Source organism: Chlamydotis macqueenii, chromosome 17, assembly GCF_036417535.1.
Source record: "Chlamydotis macqueenii isolate bChlMac1 chromosome 17, bChlMac1.mat, whole genome shotgun sequence".
Taxonomy (NCBI): Eukaryota; Metazoa; Chordata; class Aves; order Otidiformes; family Otididae; genus Chlamydotis; species Chlamydotis macqueenii.
Window position 1 is genome coordinate 3774729 of NC_141572.1, and position 22094 is coordinate 3796822.

At 46.6% G+C, this 22094-nt stretch overlaps 2 protein-coding genes across 10 annotated transcripts; one reads left to right on the top strand and one right to left on the bottom strand.

Moving 5' to 3' along the window:
• Window positions 1–737: 737 nt before the first annotated feature.
• On the top strand, window positions 738–21911 carry KMT5A (lysine methyltransferase 5A). 8 transcript variants are annotated; one of them, XR_015260431.1, is made up of 13 exons: window positions 4979–5211; window positions 7362–7518; window positions 9056–9272; window positions 10113–10197; window positions 10561–10620; window positions 11672–11862; window positions 13027–13163; window positions 17874–17973; window positions 20200–20319; window positions 20553–20636; window positions 21048–21213; window positions 21337–21624; window positions 21782–21911. XR_015260431.1 is itself a non-coding variant. In XM_086761535.1 (9 exons), exons 1-8 carry the CDS (start codon window positions 5056–5058, stop codon window positions 17945–17947), a joined length of 1077 nt encoding a protein of 358 aa, XP_086617661.1. In that variant the 5' UTR covers window positions 4979–5055; the 3' UTR covers window positions 17948–17973; window positions 20200–20670. The 8 variants fall into 8 exon arrangements, 5 of the variants coding, with proteins under 5 accessions (XP_086617663.1, XP_086617662.1, XP_086617664.1 ...); XR_015260430.1 differs by having other exon boundaries at window positions 20200–20636; XR_015260432.1 differs by having other exon boundaries at window positions 20200–20636; window positions 21337–21656; window positions 21782–21893.
• On the bottom strand, window positions 17197–22087 carry RILPL2 (Rab interacting lysosomal protein like 2). Of its 2 annotated transcripts, none has more exons than XM_086761544.1 (4): window positions 21746–22087; window positions 20695–20846; window positions 17990–18100; window positions 17197–17515 (listed from the first exon to the last, which is right to left on the bottom strand). In XM_086761544.1, exons 1-4 carry the CDS (start codon window positions 22085–22087, stop codon window positions 17491–17493), a joined length of 630 nt encoding a protein of 209 aa, XP_086617670.1. In that variant the 3' UTR covers window positions 17197–17490. The 2 variants fall into 2 exon arrangements, with proteins under 2 accessions (XP_086617670.1, XP_086617671.1); XM_086761545.1 differs by lacking the exon at window positions 17197–17515 and adding an exon at window positions 18449–18544 and having other exon boundaries at window positions 17993–18100.
• Window positions 22088–22094: the final 7 nt, after the last annotated feature.

Sequence of the window (22094 nt, forward strand, 5' to 3'; positions counted from 1 at the left end):
CGCTGGCGCGCGCTCCGCGCCATGTGACCCAGGCCCCTCCAGCCGGGCCTCCCCAGTCACGTGGCCGCCCGCCGCCACCGTTTCGCGCCCATCCCCCTCCGCCGCCCCCCTCCCCCCCCGGCTCCCCGCCGCTGCCGCCGCCGGGCTTTGGCGCGCGCTCCCTCGTCACGTGACATGCCGTTCCCTCGTTTCTCCCCGCCCCAGCAAGAGCGAAAGGCAGCAAGCTCCCCCTCCAGCCTCCCCCCCGCCGCGTATCCACCGTCCTCAAAAAGCGACGTCCCGGCGGGGGGGGGGGGCTCAGCCCCGGGGCGGCGGCCGGAGTCGAGATGGGCGGTCCGGGCCCGGTTCCCGGCGGGTGGGGGAGGGGAAGGCGGAGGCGAACGGCTGCAAGCGGTCACGTGACCCCGGCCCTTCCAAGATGGCGGCTGCCGCGAGGCCGCGATAGGCGGTGCTCTCGCGAGACCTGCCTCTTCTCGAGGCATCATGGGGGGGGGGAACGGGGGGGGCCAAGGCGGGGACGTGAAGCGCTAGCAGTGCGCAGGCGCGTCTTGTCTCTAGGTGGAGGAGGCTGTGCTCGCGCGCATGCGCGCTGCGCACACCTGTGGGGCGGCGCTGGCGGCGGTTGGGAGCAGCGCCGCGGCCCCGAGAGCGGCTGAGGCGGGCTGGGCGCGGTGCGCAGCTTTCGGTGCTGCCGGCTTGAGGAGAAGCGGTGCTGTCTCAGCTTCCCCCCGCCCGTGCTCCTGTTGAGGAACGCGTCTCCCTTCAGGCGGCCTCTCGGTTCCATCCCGCCGCTGTGGGCGCTGGTATTGCTGAGGCCTGGGCGCCTCCCTGTGAAGGCCCGCTGCGGCCGTTTTGTAGGGCCCCGAGTACTCTCGCGGGGTCGGTGTCACCCTGTTTTGGGGATATGTTCAGTTCCCCCCGTGCCCCCGTTGACCCACGACTCCGGTGTTCCCCTCACAGGAGCTTTCTGGACTCCCCTAGGAGAATGAGGGGTGACAGAGCGGTGCTGTGCCGAGGGCCATCCCCGCCGACCGGCTTGGGAAGGCCCGTGGGGATGTGCCGGCACTTGAGTGTCCGCTTGAAAATACAAGCTGCTAAGGTGAAATCTGCTGCTGCAGAGAGCTAACTATGCTTGAAAATCTGATGGCTACTTAACGCTAGTTTTATATTTGGAGAGATCTTTTTGTCACTTAAGGCCCTCAGACTGACGGATTTTTTGCTAAAAGAGACAATCTTCTGTTAAAACGTTTTCCCAGGGGTGTGAAGATACAGAATTTTTTAATAATTTAACATGTAATTGAAGGAGACATAAAATGTCAGCAATAATGAAATCTGCTTAAAAAGTTCAGTACTGCTCATTCAATTTTACACAAGTTTGCTTATTTTTTCCTTAGACAAACTTAACAAGGATTAAAATAACGAATAAAGGATTAGACAGATTTAGGCTAAGCTATTTAAAGACAAAGCAACGTTAATTAAACTGACTTAAGTAATTCAGATTAATCAGTGATGCTTCAGACACTAAATGGAGAAAAAGACGATGGAAGTCTGGCCAGAGATGAGAAGAACAATTTAAACGGCAGCTGATATCTTGATTATTGCCCTCTACGCGCTTCAGATGAAGGCACAATGAAATACAGTTCATGTGCACTGTCTTGAACATTAAATGCATCCAAGCAGCTCCCTACAATCGTGACAAGAAAGTGACAATTTTGATGTCTTGAGTTGAAAAGATAGTTACCCGTCAGGCCTGCGCGCAGAGTTTATGATCATCCTCGACTGGGAGAGGTGAGTAATCCCACTGGTGGCACGGATGCTTCCTGCTGCCGTGAAATGAGCACATGCAGAATTATCTGCAGGATGCCGTTTCCCTGGGATTTTGCATATAATTTAAGGATCTCAGTGCATTTTTTTTGGTCACAGATGCTTTTTTTTTTTTATAATTGACGTATACTATTCTGAATGTAATTATATTTTATCATCTATGAAATTTAGTTAGCACCTACTGGCATTTTATTGTGTGACCTTGTGAAATAATGTTGCTTAATGTAGCAGTTACCCTTAGGGCATCGGTTTTGCTTGCTTTCTAATGGAGAGGTACAGTGGCTGAAACACAAATTGTCAGGATTTCATTTCGTGAATAAGAAATCTGTGTAAATGTTGTGATATTTATATAATTGCAAATCTGACAGGTGCGTAAGAACTACAGCAAGAACTTGCTCCCGGGTGGAAATATTTAACAAGTGTGTGTTGTTGGTATGTTTGAACGAAATTGAACTTTTGAATTCAAAGGTAACCAGTCCTAAAAAATAAGATTTTTTTTTTTTTTTTTTTTTAACCGGGTGAGCTGTTAATTTAGACTGAAGATATTTACTCTGAAGATTTTCTTTCCTTTCGGGGCAAATCCAACATCTTCATTTATTTTTTTCTTCCCTTCCCCCACAAAACCGTTTCGCGTTTCCCCATTAAACCAGAAGAGAATATTGAGGTCAGTGGGTTTTAGAGCTGGTGCTAGCGGGAGTCGGGAGCACAGAGGCAGCCAGCACTTCCCCACGTGCTGTGTTCCCTGAGTCACGGTGACGGGCGGTTGCTGACAGGCGCGTCCTCTTTTGGGCTATAGCCTCATGTGTGTGATAACATTTTAACTTCCCCTCGGCACTGGATTTTTGGGACGTAATTCCCTGGAGCGAGCTAAGGGGGTAAAGCCAGCACGTTTTGTTAATTCATAGTGTGATCCCACCGTGCTGGTAGCAGAGGCCAGTTAGAGATGATGTTGTTTTCTTTGTTGTTTTAGGGAAGATAATTACTGAGCTTGTTTTGCCCTCTGGTGGCGGCCCGCACAGCTTCAATGCAAACTCGGTTGCTTTGTTTAATATACGTATAAAAAAAATTGATATTTAAAATATCCAACCCCCAAAAGCTGAGCAAAACCACAGTAAAGACGTTTCCAGAGCTTTCCCAGGACATTAGGAACAGCGTTCCCCAATTACTGCAAGAAGGAAATCATCATTAGTAATTTATGACGATTTTTTTTCCAGTCACATCCTAGCTGTGTGAAAAGAACAGTGTGAATTGGGGTGGAAAAATCAGAGCAGCGTCTGCCAAGGGCTCCAGTGCTTTTCTGGAGAGCCTGGTGGACCTGCCTTGAGAGAGGAGTTGATCAACACGACGCCCAGCTGATGTCCGCTGGCTGCAGCCCTGCGGCCCGTGGAGTTTGCAGGAGGGCACCTGGTGCGTTTTGGTTGCCTTGTTAGTGAAGGTGACAGTGACAGAGCTGGGTTTCTTCTGCCTTTTCTCAGAGTGCTTGTTTACGCAGAGAGCTATCACAGATGAGGAGAGCGTAGACCGAAACGCGGTGCTGCCTTCAGCTAGCTCCTCTGCAGTCACACTGCGTTCGTGCCTGTTCCGCTCGCCAGCTGCCGAGGAACGGCTCGGGCAGGATGAGGCCCTCCCTTCTGGGCGTGTCTTGCTGAAGTTGACAGTGTTTTTTTTTTCTGTTGTTGCTCTTAAGGAAGGGGATATTTTTCAGTCGTATTGCCACCCTGAGCTGGCCAATTACATCGCTGTGGGAATGCCCAAGAGACAAGCGGCGGCCTGTGGCTCCAGATAAGGCTCGGGTGGGAAGCCGTCCCTATGGCGATAGCGCTTTGGGTCGGCTTGCGTGCTGCAGACCCGTATCCTGAGCACACACACAGGTCACTGTTGTTAGATCGGTCTTAAAAGGGCCAACACAGATAAGAAGAAAGACTGGTCATGCGTTGTTGCTTAATATAATTGCTCTGCTTAGCGGAGCACCAAAGAGGTGCTGTGTGGTCATTTCCTGACTTCCACGCTGACATCCCCTAACGAGAAACACGCAGCATCCCTCGATCTCTGTGCCGCCTTGCCCTTGCTGCTTTACTCTGTGCCATCTTTCCTCGTGTTGAAGTACATGTACGCGGCCTGTCGTGCGCGCCTGAGCAGGGCATCGATGCTGAAGGCTGCTGAGGCCCTTCTGGGGGCGGCCCTGTTGTTCTGCCGTATTTGAGCTGCCCTTGTTACAGGACGGGGGCTTACGCGGGGAGGGCTTTGACGCTCAGGAGTCACACTGAAGTGGTATCTGCTCTTCGGGCAAGCTTGCAGCGTGGAATTGATAGACTTACATTTCAACCGGGGAGATTTAAGCTAGACATTGCATGAAGCAGCCTCCTAATTTCGCAGAGCAGAGCTTTACAGCCCGCCTAGGATTGGGGGTCCCCGCTGTGAGGCGGCCGGGGCAGGGGAGGCAGGAGCCGAGATCCGTGTGCTCCGCGAAGAGGTGCAGGAGGCACGGACGGGGCCGCGCCGGGCGATGCCGATGCTCCCCCAGACCGGCCGGGCCGGGGGGTGCCGTCTCGCCGCCGCTCCGCGGGGCACGGCCGGGCCGGCGGGGGCCCGCTCCCGGCGGAGCGTCCTACCCACGTGGCGGGGCCCGGCCGCGGAAGGGCGTTCCTTCGCTGGCCGCCAATCAGCGCGCCGGTTACCCTTCGCACGGGCCAATCAGCGCCAAGGGAACTCGCGTTTAAACCCTGTTCCCGGGAGCTGCGACCATCTCCGTGTGACAGGGAGAGGGCGGGGTTCGGCTCTACGCGCCAATAAGGGGCGCGGAAGCGGTTATCGGCACGCGGTTAAACCAATGGGGTTGCGGAGGGGAGCGCGGCGTCTCCCCGCGGAGCGTTTGGTGTCGGTGGGGGAGCTCCTCGGGGACTGTCGGGGCAGCCCGGCCGCGGGGGGCTTCAGGGCGCCGGGCCCCGCCGCCGTCATGGCTAAAGGTGCGCGGCCGCGACGGCGGGGAGGAGCGGGGCCGGGAGCGCGATGGAGCCGGGAGCGCGGCGGGCTGTCGCGCAGGGCGGGGGCCGGGCGGCGCGGGGCATCCCCGCGGTGCGGATGCTCCTCCCGGGAGGCGCGGGGCGCCGGGGCCGGCGGGACTCCTCCCCCGCGCGGTGTGCGCAGCTCGCCGGGAAGGGGCTGGGCCGCCGCGGCTCGCCCTGCCGCATCCAGCCCTTTAAACATGGCGCAGGCCGCGGCGGCCGGGCGATGACCGTGGGCGGCCGCGCCGGACATGGCTCGGGCACCGATCTTCCCCCCTTGCTCCTAGGGAAGAACATGCCCAAGGCCAGGGCGGGCGGCGCGGAGGAGGCCAGCCCCGAGAACGCCGAGAGGAAGGGCTCCGGCCGCCCCCGGGCCGGCGGGGTAAGCACTGCCCGGGCCTGGGCGGGTGGGGCGGGCGGCTCCCGGGGGTCTGCTGCGCCCTCCGCTTCCCGGGGCGGTGCCAGCGGGCCGGTCTGCGGGGAGCCGCGTGGCCCCGGGCGTCTGCCTTCTGGGGCTCCTCGAGTCATTCAGAAATCGGTTGACTTTAAGTGGAATCGGACTCTTTCCGCGTCCCCCCCCCGTGCCCTGCCGCAGCTGCCCTGCAAGCGCGGGGCGCTGCCGGGGCTGTCAGCGAGCAGCCAGGCCCCAGGCTCGGCAATCCCTTCGTGCCATCTTCCCCGTCCTGTAGCTCTGTTACAGGCAGTTGGCTGGAAACTGATCGTCACTTTGCGTTTAATCGCCCATGGAAATAATTGTGGCTATTGCATCAAATCCCGGAGCTCCTCAGCAGCCCTTCATGTGCTCAGCTGCGCTGAGAAAATCTGTTCTCGAGGGTCTCCAGCCTGGCACAGACAAAGACGTGGCAGCCGCGTCTCGGTAGCGCCAAGAGCGCAGCAGGCAGGGAGCTGGGAATGAGGGGAGGAAGCTATGCTGGAAAAATAATCGTTTGTTTCCTGTTAGTGGGGTATTGAAAGCCAGAAGGCTCTGCTGGCAGGTGGACTGCCGCAGTTCAGTGCTGCTGGCTTTTTCCGGAAATACCCTTACTTAAACTCTTCACTAAATCTTGAAACTTTGCAGTGCAGGGTTCGCTGCTTGCAATTGTGAAAATTGAGTGCTTTCATAGTATTTCATCCCTAGAAGCCCCATTTTTTTAAATAAGCAAGTCTTTCATAGACCTTTCAGTAATATTCAGGGTCAAGGAGTGTCTAGCTGGCTTGCTTTTTCTCAGGCTGTTCTAATGTAATCTTAATCTTTAGTAAAGTTTATTTGTGCACTGATATTTAAGCCTTTAACTGATCTTATTTTGTGTGTGAATTATGTACAGATCAAGTTTGTAATTCCTGATTATGTTAATTATTAAAATTACTCTGTGTATTCTGTTGTGTGCTTTGTTTACTTCTTCAGTGGTTTTGTGACTACATGTACTGGAGTATTTGTTTAGTCAGCTACATTTGAGCAATAATTTTTTTTTTAACTAATGGAAACCTTTGTGTGCTTTTCTAAAAAGAAAAAAAATGGGTGCATGTTTTTTATTATTTTAACTGGCTTGCAATGTCTGAAAACTTGTTTTGGTTGAGTCAAAATACAGCCAAGACAAACTCATTCTAGCCAAGTTGCATCTGCTTGTCCAGGCACTGAGGTTTCACAGTTGAAATCTGTGTGCCCCACATACGCTGCATAGTCAGACTTGTTGAGGTGGCAGGAGACAGTGAAAGCAAAGGTGGCACGACTCCACTAAACTTTGCTAAATTTGATACTGCTCACCAGTACAAACCCTGGCCTCTGTGGTGTTTGACCGTGACGGAGAGTTTTTCCATTTTCCTGGCTGGGAGAAGTGCTTTGTGTAGACTCTTTAATGTTTCTTTTGCCATTAACAACTTTAGTACTTCATTTTGTGAAATATAACGGATAAAAAGATCGCAATGTGTATCTCCCAGACTTCACTGAGAGGTGTCACTCAAGGTAGACTGTGCAAAACTGATTCCTGCCAATTCCTGTATTCTGTGTTGCTCAGTAGAGCATATAATTAACTACAGTAATATTTGACACCTCATGAGAGTGTTTGGCTAAACTCATGCCTCTCTGGCTATGAGAGGTCTATTCTAGGCTTGGACAATTTTTGCTATGTTAATAGTATTTTTTTTGGCTTGCAGTCTTTGAGGCCACCTTCCTCCTGAGTGGCTCAGGGTTGTTGGTTTTTGTTTTTGTTTTTTTTTTTTCTCTCTCCAGCACCAGAGTTCATACTGTGAAGCACAGGGTGGAAGCTGGAGTTAGTTTTATAACTACCCCATTCTGCAACACTTCATAGGAAAGTCCTCTTGGACTGAGCGTTTGCATTAGTAAAGTTCTCTGAGTGCTTACAAGCATTACGTTTTCACTCAGTAGAAATAGCAACAGCAGCAAGGATGGCGCGTTAAAGCAGCGTAATTTGCATCGGCTGTCGGTCCTGGTCTTTGCAGTGCGTTTTGGATACCAACGTGATGTACCTGGCATCTCTGTGATGTACTGATTTTCATGTGGGTCTGTTTTAGGAGAATGTGTTTATTGGTCAATCCAAAATCTACAGCTACCTGAATCCTAACAAAACTCCTGGTGCTCGCCCCCCGCTTCAAGAGGAAAACTCTGTCATGTATCACGACATGAAATGTCAGGGCAAAACACTAAACGAAACCTACAGGAAAGGAGATGGTAAGAGTGATCTTTGGATTGCTTGCCTCATTAAATGTGCTCCCCCCTGCCCCCACTTTGAAAACTTTGAATACACAGTTAAGAAGGCCAGGCTGCTCCCGTGCCCCAGTTGCTTTCCCAGTCCTACAACTCTATCAGCAAACTGGGTCTCTATGAAGATGAGGGTGTCCTTATCCTTTTCCAAACTTAGGTCACAGGTTTATCAGGCGATTTTTCCTCTGTTTTTTGTCTGGCTGTGTTTGAATTATCTCTCTGGGTATAAAAAGCTAATGCTTCCATTGTCAATGTGCTCTAATCTCCCTGCAGTTCTATTACTGCTCTGCTTCTTCAGGTCAATGTTTGGCAGTTAATCTATTTTTTTTTTTTGGTCTGTTTTATTACCTAAAACTGGTTTATTCTATAATTTGACTACTTTTATACTAATTTGTATAAAGGCAATTCAATAGTCAAATTAGGTATGAGGCAGAGGCACTGGTAGAAGAAGAAACAATTTTTAAATTTTCAGGATGAAACAGAGGCACAGATTGTGGATGCTGAGTGCCAGGCTTTGTAGATGTTTCGTTGTAGTAACTAGGAGTGGGAAAGTTCCATAAGTTTATGGAGGGGAAAAAAAAGCTGGCTTGTGTTTAAAGGTGCATTTAATAACCTTGGTAATTTTGTCAAAACATTTTGATGCAAACACTTTCAGTAAGCAGGTATTTTAAGTCCCACTCAACACAGGGAGTGTCAGGTTTACTGGAAACTTAGGGCCTTTAGCTCCTAATTTAGCTCTCTAATTTTGATAAGAAAGTGAAGATTGCTTTAGCTTGTCCCACTGCTGTGCCCTTGCAGCTGTGCTTAATTTCTCCAGTGAGAGTGAAGCATCTGTGAGCAGATGGGACTGTTAAACCTGGTGATTTGCTTTAAATAAAAACTTTATTCAGCTTTAAGCCATGCTCACCTACCTCTAAATCAGTTGGCTGAGAAGGAGGATGTGGTCATAACAAGGTAGGACACATGCAACCAAGAAAACGTTGCTTGTGTGTGGGGTAGGCCTCTTGTAAGTGCCAGCCCTTTAGCTCCTGTGGAATTTGTCTGAGTGGTGTTGGCCACTTGGTACCAGTGTCTGCAGCTACTGGTCACAGCAGTGCAGGATCCAGAGAGGCTTCCTCTCCCTCATCGGTGCAGGATGTTGATAATTTAGTATGCTAGATGCAAACTGTGCCATTGTTTCAAGCGCTGCACTGAAAGTGCTGCATGTTCAGGTTTGGAAAACTGAGTTGCAAACCTAACATGACAAAGTACTTGGACTCTGTTTTACCCTTTCCCTTTCTCTGCTCACCCCTCCCTCGGTACTGTGTGTACTGTAGCAATGACTAGTCAAAAGTTGAGCAACAGCTTATGTGGGTTCTAGCAGAAAGAGATTGTATCATTCCCTTCCTCTTTCTCCTGTTTGACAGAACTAGAAACTTGGACTAGAAACCATTGGAATTCATTTAAAACACTCTGGTATAGATGATCCTAAGTTCAGAGCCTTACTTTATTTTCCTGTCACCAGAAAAAAAGAATGGTGGCAATATAATCGAAGGTGCTATGAAACCAGAAGACCAGAAAGATAAAGAAGGTGGATGCAATGCTTCAGTGCCCTCCTCTGATCAAAACCAAGAAACTGTAGAAACTCAAAAGATGCCCCTGCCTTCAGACTGTGCTGCTGAGGCCAATGCAAAGCCAGCTCAGAAAAAGACTGTTAAAGCAAAACGTGGACCAAGGAGAAAGTAAGTGACTTGTGGAATTGTAAAAGCTTCTCTTCTGTGTGTCCTTTTGCACCAGGAGGCTTTGATCTGCATTTTTCCTTCAGGAACTACACTCAGATGTGTAATTATTGTTACTCTTGCTTTTTTTTTTTTTTTTTTGAAAGCAAACAGTTATGTTGAGGGGAACAAATCTTAAAGGAGACCTCTTTGTTTTCTCAAAAATAATATATTAGAAAATGCAGAATAGCACCCAATGTGCTTGCACCTCCACAAGCATTACCTTGCAGAGGACTTTTGTTTTTCATGAAAGCAAGGCTGGTGTATTTTATCTCAAGTGAAATACTTGCTGATCACCTATAGAAAAATAAATTAATGAGCCATTAAGACCTACTTTTCTGTGGACAAATGGAAATGTATCTTGTCAGAAACAGAATTAGATTAATTACAGTTAGAGGCTTCCTGGATGAGCTGATGCCCTTTCCCATGATATTGGAATAATGTGATGTAACACTAATGAATTCCTTGCCAAGCAGTTTTCATGACCTAAATTTTAGAGTGCCTTCTGGCAAGGCACACAGGGGGCTTCAGACTTGCAATGTGACCTTCAGTTGCTTTCCAATAGCATCTCATGATTGCTGTGAAAGAATTAGTACTAGAATAATGGAAATAACGTGGGGAAGAAAAAAGGATCTAGCTGTTGGCTTGAAGAGTACTGATGAGAAACACTGATTCACGTTGATCACCTTGCAACATACCAAGCTGAAAATTAAAACTTCTTACAGACACCTCTGTTCTAGAGGTGTAACTTCACAAATAGTCTGAAATTTGTGTGCTCTCTATTTTTTTTTTCTTATCCCTTAGAACACAAGGAAGAACACCAAATCGAAAAGTGACAGATTATTACCCAGTTAGAAGAAGTTCCAGGAAGAGCAAATCTGAATTGGAGGTAGTGCTTCTTGTTAAAATAACGTTACTTGTAAGGTTGCCAGTTAATGGAACGTTTGAGGAAGTGCGTAACTATCTGTAAGTGGTTTTCATTGGCCAAATACAAATAGCATTGTGCACTGGAAGTATTGTTAAGAACATTCTTAAAATTTGGAAGTGCTAATCAAGTTCTTGTAGGATAGAATCTAGCTGATTATGTATTTTGAAGGGCAGAAATCTCTCTCTTTACCATTCAGTTTTGGTAGAAATATGAGATGATTTGGAAAAACAAGTGTCACTGGCTAATAATTTCCTTTTAGCTATAACATAAGCTACAAAAACAATCAACAATACTGTGGTTTTATTTGTTCTTGTTCTCCTGCAGACTGAGGAGAGGAGGAAAATAGATGAGCTAATTACAAGTGGGAAAGAAGAAGGAATGAAGGTAACGACAGCGCCACCCTGAGTAGCCATGTACTGTTTATACAGTATCTTGCTGTTAGTATGTTTAAGCAGAAAGTAGCAGAACTCAATCTCAGAGCTGCTGCATAGTAAGATGAAAATGCAGAAAAACTGGAGCATGCTTTCTTTCCTTTTGGATGAGCAATATTTGGCTCTGAAGAATATGTATGTGCAGCCTCAGTCATAAATATTGAAAGGGCTTTATCGTCTGTACTGAAAATGCATTTGCTCCCTTCAGTATCTCATTTTTTGGGTTAGCTTCCAGAATTGGGGTTGTATACAGCATCTGAATTGTCATATGTTTTAAAAGTAATACCCATATATCCTGTCTGTATGGTAGCAAATTCTCTTGGCCTGTTTACAGCCAGTCGCTGTGGGTCTTCGTTAGGGCACTTGGGATAATGGGTTGTACTGATTGAGACCAAGTGCTTAACATCAGGGTTATCCCGATCACCCTTTTTAGAATTTAATGCAGAGATGTCTCCCAGAAGTGCAGAAGAGCTGCGTTTCTTGAAAACCAGCAGCGTGCGGTTAATGCTGTCACATCTGCAACAGTGATAGGAGAACTTTTTAGAATTGTCTAGTTTACAGGGGAGGCAGGAATAATAAACCAGACTGGGGGGTGATAGATGTCATTTCTGTGATCGATTCTGTTCCTCTAACTTTTTAACCTCTGCATGCTAATGGTGATAGTGCACCTGCGATGGAAGAGCTTACTGCCTCAGCTAATAAGTAGTTTTAAAAAAAAAATAGATAACTCTTCTCGTGTGTGGTTTATTTAAAGTAATTCTTAGTTCTTTGACTGGAAGACTTTGTATCAAGATACCTGCTAACTCATGGAGTGTGTTCTAAATGCATCCTATATTTCTCCCACAGTGGTGTGCATTGTGCTTCTATAGCTTTGTCTGCAATGCGCACAAATACTCTGCAGTAGCATTTTTAATGACAAATCAGTAATTTCCTAGTAAACAGCATATTTGCAGTCATGTAAATACTTTCTAATTTCCCACCTGATTTTCTTTTCAACTCAACAGATTGATTACATTGACGGCAAAGGGAGAGGAGTAATCGCTACTAAACATTTTAATCGAGGAGAATTTGTAGTTGAATATCATGGGGATCTCATAGAGATCACTGATGCTAAGAAGCGAGAAGCTGTGTATGCTCAAGATCCATCCACAGGCTGCTATATGTACTATTTTCAGTACCTCAGCAAAACGTACTGGTAAGCTTCTCTTCCCTTAAGTGTGATAGTTGAGTGACAGAGGCTTTGCTGCTAAGTCTTTTCTTGTTTCCCTGAAAATAAAAAAAGGGAACTATGAATTAGGAAATCTTTTTGGAGCACTGTTTCATAGTGCAAGAGCCTCCTGTACCGCTGGGCTAAAAGGAAAGGTAGGTGACTCAGAGCCCTATTCTCTGAAGTATACAGCACAAGCTGTATAGAGAGTTGTATCTGCTTGCATGAGACTTCTGGTTCTGCCATGGCCTTCTGCTTAAATTTATTCTTTTGTAAAATTAACTACTCTTCCTGAGTTGCAAGGATTTTGTTTGAAAAGCAGTATGGACAAACTCTTTGGAAGAGGAACATTTCCTTCAACTGTCTTTGACTGGGTCAAAGACTTCTCTCTTCTTTCTCTCGTACCTGACGCTCACCCCGTGTGTATGCTTTATCACTGTTTGCTGTTTCATTTGCCCCAAAGTCCAGTTCTCTCAAAGCAAGTACTCAGACTATGCTCGTTCCTCCTTGGCTGATGTTACTGGATACTGGAGAGTGGGTCACTTAACCTGTATGTTAATTGTCTTGAAGCACTCTATATTCTAAGTGTCTGACTTGCAGTCTTGATGCCATGGTGATAGCTGCCATAACAATTCTTTGTGCAACGTGGGGCACTAGAGCTTTAGTATCCAGGTCTCTAGAGGCTGAGCAATGTAGTATTTAGGCATTCTCAGCCTCCCATGTGAGTAGAGACTCTTGCTGGCTTACTCAGTGGATACTACTTGGCTTGGACACAGCTTCTCTGAGGGGAGGGTATTTAAGGTATCAAGCCTTTCTGGTGGAGTTCTACATCTAGATTCTGCTATTCCTCATGAAGAGTTGACAGCTGCTTGGAAACAGGCAGCTCAAAAAACATTGGACTATGTTTTCTGTTTTTTTGGGGGGTTTGTGCTAACTTAAAAATCTCCCAGAATTGCTTCAGTTTACCTGCATTGCCATATTATGTGCTCTCTATTTAATTGCGTGAATATTCTGTAATGTTCTGGTTTTCCTTAATTCTTCAAGCCTTGTCTAGATTCCTTATTCTTTATCTGATTTGCGCTTTGGTTTTTGTCCGCAAACGTGCTTGCGTGATATGCAGCACGTTCCTGCATTCTGTTCCTGTTCTTTCAGTGTTGATGCTACGAAAGAAACTAATCGTCTGGGAAGACTGATTAATCACAGCAAATGTGGCAATTGTCAAACAAAGCTTCACGACATTGACGGTGTGCCTCATCTCATACTGATAGCTTCCAGAGACATTAAAGCAGGTGAAGAACTGTTGTACGACTATGGAGACAGAAGCAAAGCATCCATTGAAGCTCATCCGTGGCTGAAACACTAATTCATCTTCTTTCTTTGGTTGTTTTTTTTTTTTTTTTCCTGACTGAGTGCTCTCCAAGGAGTCAGTGGATTTTTTTTTTTTTCTCTCCTTGTCCTCACTTCCCTCAGCTTTTAGTGGACTGCTTATGGTGTTCTGAGCTCCTTTAAAAAAAACTACCTTTTTGCTTTGCAGTATTTAAATACCTATTACAGTTTTCCAGGCAGGCTTGAATAATTTATCTTAGATTGCCAAAACTTTTGTATCATAAAAGGAAACCCTCCCTAAAATTTGAATACTTCTACATAGTGAAGTGCCACTTGAGCATGCAGTCAAAGACTTGCACAGAAGCTTAATCACTCGGGTTGTGCTTCTGCTTTTGCAGTGAAATCTCATGCCCCACTTTGGGGGGTGGTGAACTTGGCATTAGCTTTATGACAGCACGTGTACTTCTGTACTCTGACTTGCACATCCAGTGGCTCGACTGCTTGTCAGACTGCTTTTTACAGCCCAGTGCTGACAGGCTTCTCTGAGATGGATGCTACTATCGTTCTCAAATAATTTGTGGTAGGGATCCAGTTTTTCCAGTGTTGTATCTCATGTTGGCAATTAACTTTAAATGCACTGGTGCTGAGGGAAATGGATGGTCAAATTGGCCGCTTTCTTCAGAGAAATGACTCCAAGCCAAATGAGGATGGATTTAATAGACTGGGTTGATACTGGTTAGAAATGTGAAGATAGAACTTCACAGGGAGAATCAATGTTTGACATTACTTATTTTGTTAAATTTAAGATGGTACCTTTGTATAGTTGATGGCTGATTCTTGAAGGAGTATCCCAGAGGATTTTAAAGAAGTAAAAGAAAAAGCGCGCTCAAAATTTTTTTTATTACCTTCCTATGCGAATTAGCCACATCAGAAGCTATTTATTTACTGTGAATGCTTGAAGTAGAGCATAGCGGTTCCAAAAATAGGAGTCATCTTCATATGCAGCTTCAAACTGTAATGATGGAGTTCATGCAATGAAGAAAGTAGATTCCTTATTGCCTGGTCCTGTAGGTCTGTCCAGCATGGTCTGGTCCCACTGCCCTAAATGGGAGTTGAGTGCTTGGCATCTTGCAGATGTTTGTAACGTTACTGTTGGAGAACCAAATCTGTGATATAGGCGGGCAATACAATGCAGGTCCTTTATGTTAAAGATGAATTCTTACCAGTTGGAATTTTTGCCAAGGCAGGCTTGGCATGTGTGTAGATGAAAATGGCTGTGAGCCATCAGCCACGCTTGCTGCTGGAAGATGTCAGCAAGGGATCTGTGGCTCTCTTAATGTCTTCTGTTCCTCATGTCTTGAAGGCTGCTGCTGTTCCAGCTGAAGCCCTCTGGGACAATCTTATACGCTTGCCTATGTGATAGGTCAAATAGCAACACCATCCTGGTTGTATGCTCCAGCAGCAAGAGAGGTGGCTTAGTGATGTATTTTTTAAATTAAAAACTTGAAGACAATGTCTCTGTAAAATAAAGAATATATTTATTATTGATGAAGTGGCTGCTACAGTACCTGTCTCCATTGCAGATCATTAGCATTTTGCAAGAAAGCTGTGAAAATCATTAGCCATTAAATGCTTTATATTATTTACTGCTTAACACGAGGCAAGCTCATCAGAGACAGCCTGTGTATTTTCACCATTTCTGAAGAATTAACTGGAGACCTGTTACCTTACATGTACTGAGTTACAGGTAAGCTTTGTTGGCTGACTTATTTGAGTTGGCACTGATTTTTCTCTGGTCTCAGTAACAGAGACTACAGTATCCTGTTTTACTAGAGCACTTCGCTTAAGTCAAAATTGGAATAAAATGCTTATTTTTCTTTTTTTTTTTTTTTTTAATTTAAACATTTGCTTGTTCTCTATCAGGTCAAATAGCTTAAAACCTCTATTCTTCAGCATCATTTTTGTAAACAAGAAAGGGGGAAGATCTCTCCCTATTTTACAGAAAAAAAACCCAAGTTGTCTTCTCCGAAACGCTTAACTGGTAATCAAGTGGCACTGCATCGGAAGATGGTAATAAAGCTGATGTTGCACTGAGTATGTATCCTTTACTTTTCTAGGAACTGATATATATTAAAAAATATATATCTCAAAATACTTTTCACAGAAGCATGTCATATGAATTTTTATCCCTGTGCCTTATAGGAAGGTATAATCTTCTAACAAGGTGTAAAGCACTTCGCAGGGAGATGTCCTTGGGTTGGGAGCTAAACTCCTTTTTGCTGGGCTCATGTGGCTTTGCTAGATGCAGTGAGGTTGCTCTAGCAGGACCGTAGCCTCTTCTGGTGCAGCCATAGCCACGGGATTTGCTCCCCTTTTGAGAGAGGAGCTGTGCAGCTCCCTTGGCACCAGAGTGGATGCCGCTGTCATGGTTCCAGAAAAAGACTAGGCCAAAAAAAGTTGAGGTGCTCTCCTGTGCTGTAACTGGTGAACTTCCTCAATAAATAACATCTTAAATGGTAAATGGAAACGAATAACTGCAGCTTTCATTGTCTCCTTCAACTAATTGTGACGAGTGGCCTGGGGCTATGTTAGTCTTAGTGCCGCTGTGGCGTTGTTACTTTTGCACAGCTTTGTTTAATCTCTGCAGTTTATTACCTAAAGTTGTTTCATTAAGACCTTGCAGTAGAATGATTAGTGTGTTTTAGGGCATAACTTCCCCCTCCCTTTTTTTTTTTTAAGGACATTGGAAAGTACATCCCTGGATAAACCACAGAAGAGGATGGAGTTCTGAGCACACGTAAACATCTCTTCAGCTCAGAGGTGTATCCTGGCTGTTGCTGATGCAAGATTATTTATTTATTTATTTATTTATTTTCCCTCTCAAAACACAAAACCTCTGCTAAGGAAATGCAGTAACTTCCTTCCCTGCTACCATACTCTAGAAAATACGTTGTGGGGATGTGGCCAAGGCTTATTAGTATTTTGAAGAGGGCAAAATTGCTTTAGTTTAGCCAGGGCACAGAACACTAGCTTGCTTAGGTTAGACATCTTTGATGTTGCCTTGCTAATGTACTGCTGCTAAGAAATTCTCTCTGAACGGAGACTGCAGTTCTACCTTCTGCAAAGCTGCATTCACGTTGTGCATCTGAGCAGATGTGTGAAGTGTCCTATATTCTTCATGCTGCTGGCGTATGAGAGGGAATCAAAAGATTTCTGAGCCTGCTTTCACTTCTGAAGAGAGTAAGATCATAGTTTGGTACCTGTCGTTGCTCCTTTTATGTCTGTTCAGACTTTTCTGCTCTGGAAATTCTACTTTTTCTAAATGTGGAACCTAATTAGTATCTTTCAAGCTTCTTTTCTACTCCTCTGTTTGCCCTATATGCTTCCACTAGTGATAAATCTCATTACTTGGGCTAATACACAGCTTGTGACAGCTGATTGAAAGAACAGAGCTTATGAAAAATACAGCTGTCTACCGCAGGAGAATTTTAGCTGTCAGAAATGAAATGTTTGGTGCATCTGTTCCAGTTTGAGCACGTCTGCACCTCAAAAGTCATAATTCCTTCACGCAGGCAGAGCACGATGCAGCAGCTTTTCTTCCGTTGCTATGTTCTTCTCCTTCATCTTTCATCTTGACCCCAAACAGCTGCTTCTGTGTGTGCAGAGGCTCTGCCCAGCTGCATCTTCCTTGGGTGGGGTGGGGCATTGCAGGCTTCTGCCTGCTGCCGCCTGTGTATCGTACATCTAATGCAAAGGATGACACAGAACAAAAAGCAATGCTGGGGCTTTCTTCAAGCAGTTTTGTGTTAGTGCAAGATAGTTATTTTCTATGTAAGAGCAGTGGGGATTGCAATCTGAATGGGTTCTTCCTTCCCAGTGCTTCTCTATGAATGCACTTGTGAATGGCACGTAGCTCTTAAAAATGCCTTCATCTTGCAAAATCATCTGGGTTGAGCAGTTTGATAGGTGGAGAGGATAAATAAGTGGCAGCACAGATGATAACAGGCTTTTTTAATAAGAATAAAAACTTTGTATAAACATTTATTCTCTACATGTGGGTAATGTCTGGCAGGAATCTAAGAAATACAAAAAGTGTCCGTCTTAAACAGTTTCTAAAACAGCAAAGTAAAATCTATTCTGAAAGAATATTATACAACACAACTTTTATGAGATTGCGTTTTCTCTACAGTAGGAGTGATGCTTTTTCTTCCCATCATTGACTCCTCTAACGCCTTCGAGGCTCTTATCAGTGCCATTTCTGAACAGAAGTGGTTAAGTTCCCAAGGATGCTCATTTTCCATGTTTAAAAGAGAACCTAAAAAAAAAAAAGACAACAAAAAGGAAAAAATGTACAACTGGAAAAGAAGGAACATACAGTCAGATGGCCGTGTCAATGCATTCTGCTATTTTAGGGAGCTTCAGAGACACAGCCTGAGCTTGTGGGTACAGCGTACAGCTGCTTCATACAATGTAAACAGCCCTCCAGGGACAGCTGTGTTCCCACAGCAGAGTCTTAATGTGCTAGCAGGGGAGCAAGTACTGCATAGTTTTGCCTGAAATGCTTATTTTTCCTAGAAAAAAAGTGATGCCCTGCTTGCCTGGGTCGACGTTGTCTTCCTGTGCAGTGCTTTTTCCACAGGAAAGGATTTCTCTATTGGGTTTTAATTTTACAGGGAGAGGAGGAGAAAACAATACCCAGCCCACTAGGCCAAAGTTTGGAATTCATCCCTGGATTTACCAAGTATGAAGCATGCCGTATTCTGCCAAAAAAAGGTGCAGACACACTTACAGCCGTTTGATAATTGTCTTCTCTTTGCTGTCCTTGCTGGTGCTAGGGTTGCTGCCACTGGCCTCTTTTTCCAGTTCTTCAGTTTGGTCCCTTCTCTGTGAGATGATTCCACTGGGAAAAGAAGAGGCTTTGTTTATTTTTTGTGGTTTCGTGCGTAGTGTGGCATTGCATATATTAAACCCTTCCCTGGGCGGCCTGGGATGTGGGTGAAGGGTAGGTACGGCAGCCTGGCCTGTTTCTTGTAACAAGTTGCTCTTATTTTCCTTAAATACTGCAACGTAATTTTGCTTAGGCAATGCTTTGATGAGAACACTAAAAATGTAATGAGCTGGCTTTTCCACAGAAGAAGAATGGCAGATTGTAGCAGGAGTGAAAGGGAAGTGTAATTACATGTTGGATTTGTACGAGAGTCCAAAGATAACAGTAGGGTGAATTTCTGCATGGGTGGATCTGTGGTACCTTCAGCGCAGCCACGAAGGCTCGCACCACGCAGCTGGGAACAGATGGGAGATTCCTAGCTTCCCTGCAAGGCAGGTGGCTGTTCCCCTTTGTACCCTACAGAGGAAAAAAGAAACTGCTGCATGAGCTGTCGATTTTGTCATCCCACTACACTCTGCAAGGTTGTAACCGCCTACTTTAGGCAAAAGCTTCAGTTTTACCAAATGATGTTTCCCCTGCCTGGAAGATTTGGCCAGCTGGCACGCTATGTTGTGCTTTCACAGCGTGCCAATTTACTGTCCTGAGCTGACCTCATTTATCTTGAGAGCTCAATGGATCAAAGCTTGTGACTGCAGTGGCTGAAGGCTGAAAGTATAAGCGACACTCAGCTGGACCTCGAAAATAAAAATACAGGAGAGTACCTAGAAACTGGTGTGACATCTGGCACGGGATAACTCTGAGGCAGAGTCTCATCTTAGAGAAATGGGACTGTGAGGTGTTTTGTGACACTGCAGATCTCTTAATATCTGCATGATAACTTCTACTCAGAAATAACGAGAAAAAATGCAAGCCCCAAACATCATTTTAAGCCGTCCTCTGTGAGGATGTCAGTTACCTTATGCTATATAGAGCTTATTTCCAGTATAGCATGGTTTAGGTTTGATGGGACCTTACAAATCTCCTTCCACCAGCCCAGGTCCCTCAAAGCCCCGTCCAGCCTGCCCTTGAACACTTCCAGGGAGGGGGCAGCCACAGCTTCTCTGGGCAACCTGTGCCAATGCCTCACCTCCCTCACAGTAAGGAATTTCTTCCTCATATCCAATCTAAACCTGCCCTCTTCCAGTTTAAAGCCATTCCTCCTTGTCCTGTCACTACACGCCCCTGTCACAGGTCCCTCTCCAGCTTTCCTGCAGCCCCCTTTGGGCACTGGAAGGCTGCTGTAAGGTCTCCCCTGCATATACACAAGATGTTTTAGAATATAGACTCTTATTTATCCTCTTCCCCTGCACAACTACTCTTTATGGCTGTACAATTATGATTAGGATTTTATGTGAATGTTTAAAGGGAAGATGGTTTTTAGCTTAAGCTGTAACGCTGTATGAGGAGAAAACCACACAGAATTACTTGAACTGAAAAGCAGCCTTGACATGCTCTCTAGGTGCACAGCACTGTGACTTAAATCACTGAGAAATTTGAAGCATTCACAGTGTTAATTTTTAACTTGGACTGTAATAAGCCATGTGACACAGCTGGGAAATCAAAGCAAGAAGCCATTCCAATGGCTGCACAGCAAAAGCAGGCAGCCGAGCTGGGGAAGTGGTGTCTCCCAGCGCTGTGGGAAGTGCTGTTGAGCAGTTTGTAAGCTGACTTCTTGGATTTAACTTCTGGGCTTAAGCTGCCTGTTACAGACAAGGCAAAGGGTGGGCTTACTGTGTCTGAGATACAGCATCTCAAATGAAATCTAATGTGCTCAGATATTTGTGTCTAGATCATGAAGTAGTTTCTTGTCCCCAAGAGTCTATAATACAGCCTTGATGATGATGAGGGGCAGAGGTTGGGGGAGAGCAGCCTTGGAGGTGAAGGAATTTTTAGCACCGAGAGCAAGACCCTTCCTGCATCCCACCCTTTGGTCCCTTCTAGAAATCCTTCTCTGAAAGCACTTGTTTTGCACAATTCAAGTGCCTTGCACAACCCTCTGTTGTCAGTCTTAAAAAAAAATCCCCCAGCTTATCTTGAATGAAGATGAAAGGGCTTAATATTCTTTTTTCTAGATCCCTGCCATACCCTCAGTGGGAGCAAAGGAGCAGTAGATCAGCTAGCGTCCCCGACGGCAAGGTGGAAGAGGAAGGAAATGTTAAGTAAAGCTGAGATGGAAACCCCCGTGCTCTTTCGTATGTAATGTGGCTTTAGACCAGCACAGTACGTGTGCAACTGCTGTGACTGCATAGAATTAATCTGCATGAGAACCCAGCTTGTATGTGAAGTGGGAGTAACTGTGTGTAGGCTTACAGTGGTACACTTACGGGAACAGGCTGCAAACTGCCAAAAAAAAAGGGAGCTTAATTTTAAAATTATGTTGAATAGAGACTTCATCGTTCCCCCGTTTTCCTTTGCCCATCTGTAGGCTCTCGGGAGCACAGATATCTCTTATCCGTCTGGACAGTGCCTAGCCCAGCCTAGGCGCTCAAACCTGCAACGCTCCGATCTGGTAAGCTCCCCAGAGACGAGGCGATTGTTAATCGTTCTTTCCTGTCTTCACGATATACCTCTTATAGCACTGGAGCTCCTCTTGCACCACAAGAAGCTGAGCTTTCAGCTGGTTACGCTCTTGCAATACGTCTCGCAGCTCCTGTAACGTGAACCGGGGGCGATTTGGATCTGTGAGGTCTATGACCATTTTGTCTGGTCCAAGGCTGAGCTGTAAAATAAATGGTGGTGGTCATGAGCTTGTAACCTGTCAAAAACAGGGCACCTGTAGAGTAAAAACTCTAAATTTTATAAAAAATAGTAATTCTTAGAACTAGTATGAGTTCATCACAATTCTGATTTTTTTTTCCCAAGCAGTTAATTATAGTTTTTTGTATTATTTTTGTATTCCCTTGGTGTCTGTATTTCTGAGCCAAGTCTAGGGCTCAACTGAGACAGACTCTGACCGCAGCTAAAGGCAACGTCTGTGTCCCAAAGAGTGTGCAATCTGGTTTGCCAGGAAGCTGCTTTTATCTGCTTTTCTGATGATGAGAGAGGCTGAGCAATCTGTCTCATGTCACCTCAAAACTCAGAGAGAGGTGAGAACTGAATTCTCCTTTCCTAATTTAAGACCTTTGTGGTAACGACTGTTTTGGTCACAGGCATCGGTTTCCCTTGCGCAAAGCTTTAGCGTTTGCATAAATGGCAAATTGTCTTTATAGGGCCGGTGCACGCGCAGTTGGCGATTGCGGCAAAAGTAAGAGCTGTGCAACGGCGGATTTGTGCTCTGGGCAACTCTGCCCGTGCGTGTCTGAGCTCTGCTCGCACCGCGCGTCGCTGAGCTGAACGCGTGGTCAGCCGCTGCGGGGAAACTGCGGCGAGGGATGCGCAGCGCTGCGCCTCGCAGCAGCCCTGAAGATCTCGGCTCTGGAAACGCCTTCGAGGCCGCCTACAAAGATGAGAAGCGAACTTTCTGAGGCTCGTTCTGCTGTGACCGAAGAGCGATTCCGGTAAAAGCATCCTCTGACCCGCCGGTGTTCGGGTGGGTTTCCCCCCCCCCGCGGCCGGGCCGCGACCGAGGCTGGGGAAGGGGCCTGTGGGCCACGTGCCAGCCCGCGGCCCCGCACCCACCTGCCGGGCGCTGCCCGGGGCCCCCTCTCCCCGCAGCTCCTCCAGCTCCCGCCGCAGGCTGTCCCGCTCCATCCGCAGCTCCTCCTCGGCCAGGCTGCTCTCGCTCACCAGCGTCTCCAGCATCTCCAGCACCCTCACGATCCGGAACTGCAGCCGGGCCAGGGCGGCGGGTACCTGCGGCCCGGCGCTGAGCTGCAGCAGGTCCCGGCCCACCACGGAGGAGATGTCGTAGACATCCCCGGCCGTCAGCTGGAACGGGCTCTTCTCCAGAGCCCTCTCCGGGCCGCCATCCGCCTCCTCCTCCTCCTCCTCCTCCAGCTCCTCCTCCCGGCCCCGCTGCATGCCCGCC

Excerpts from the sequence above, each read along its gene's own strand:
- KMT5A (XM_086761534.1), top strand. The coding sequence starts at position 4,655 with ATGGGGTTGCGGAGGGGAGCGCGGCGTCTCCCCGCGGAGCGTTTGGTG. Across the intron at positions 10,621-11,671 it reads GGAAAGAAGAAGGAATGAAG|ATTGATTACATTGACGGCAA; the intron begins GTAACGACAGCG and ends TCAACTCAACAG. Across the intron at positions 11,863-13,026 it reads TACCTCAGCAAAACGTACTG|TGTTGATGCTACGAAAGAAA; the intron begins GTAAGCTTCTCT and ends CTGTTCTTTCAG.
- RILPL2 (XM_086761544.1), bottom strand. The coding sequence starts at position 22,087 with ATGCAGCGGGGCCGGGAGGAGGAGCTGGAGGAGGAGGAGGAGGAGGAG. Across the intron at positions 20,847-21,745 it reads CCCCGGGCAGCGCCCGGCAG|CTCAGCCTTGGACCAGACAA; the intron begins GTGGGTGCGGGG and ends TTTATTTTACAG. Across the intron at positions 18,101-20,694 it reads GAGCTCCAGTGCTATAAGAG|TGGAATCATCTCACAGAGAA; the intron begins GTATATCGTGAA and ends TTCTTTTCCCAG.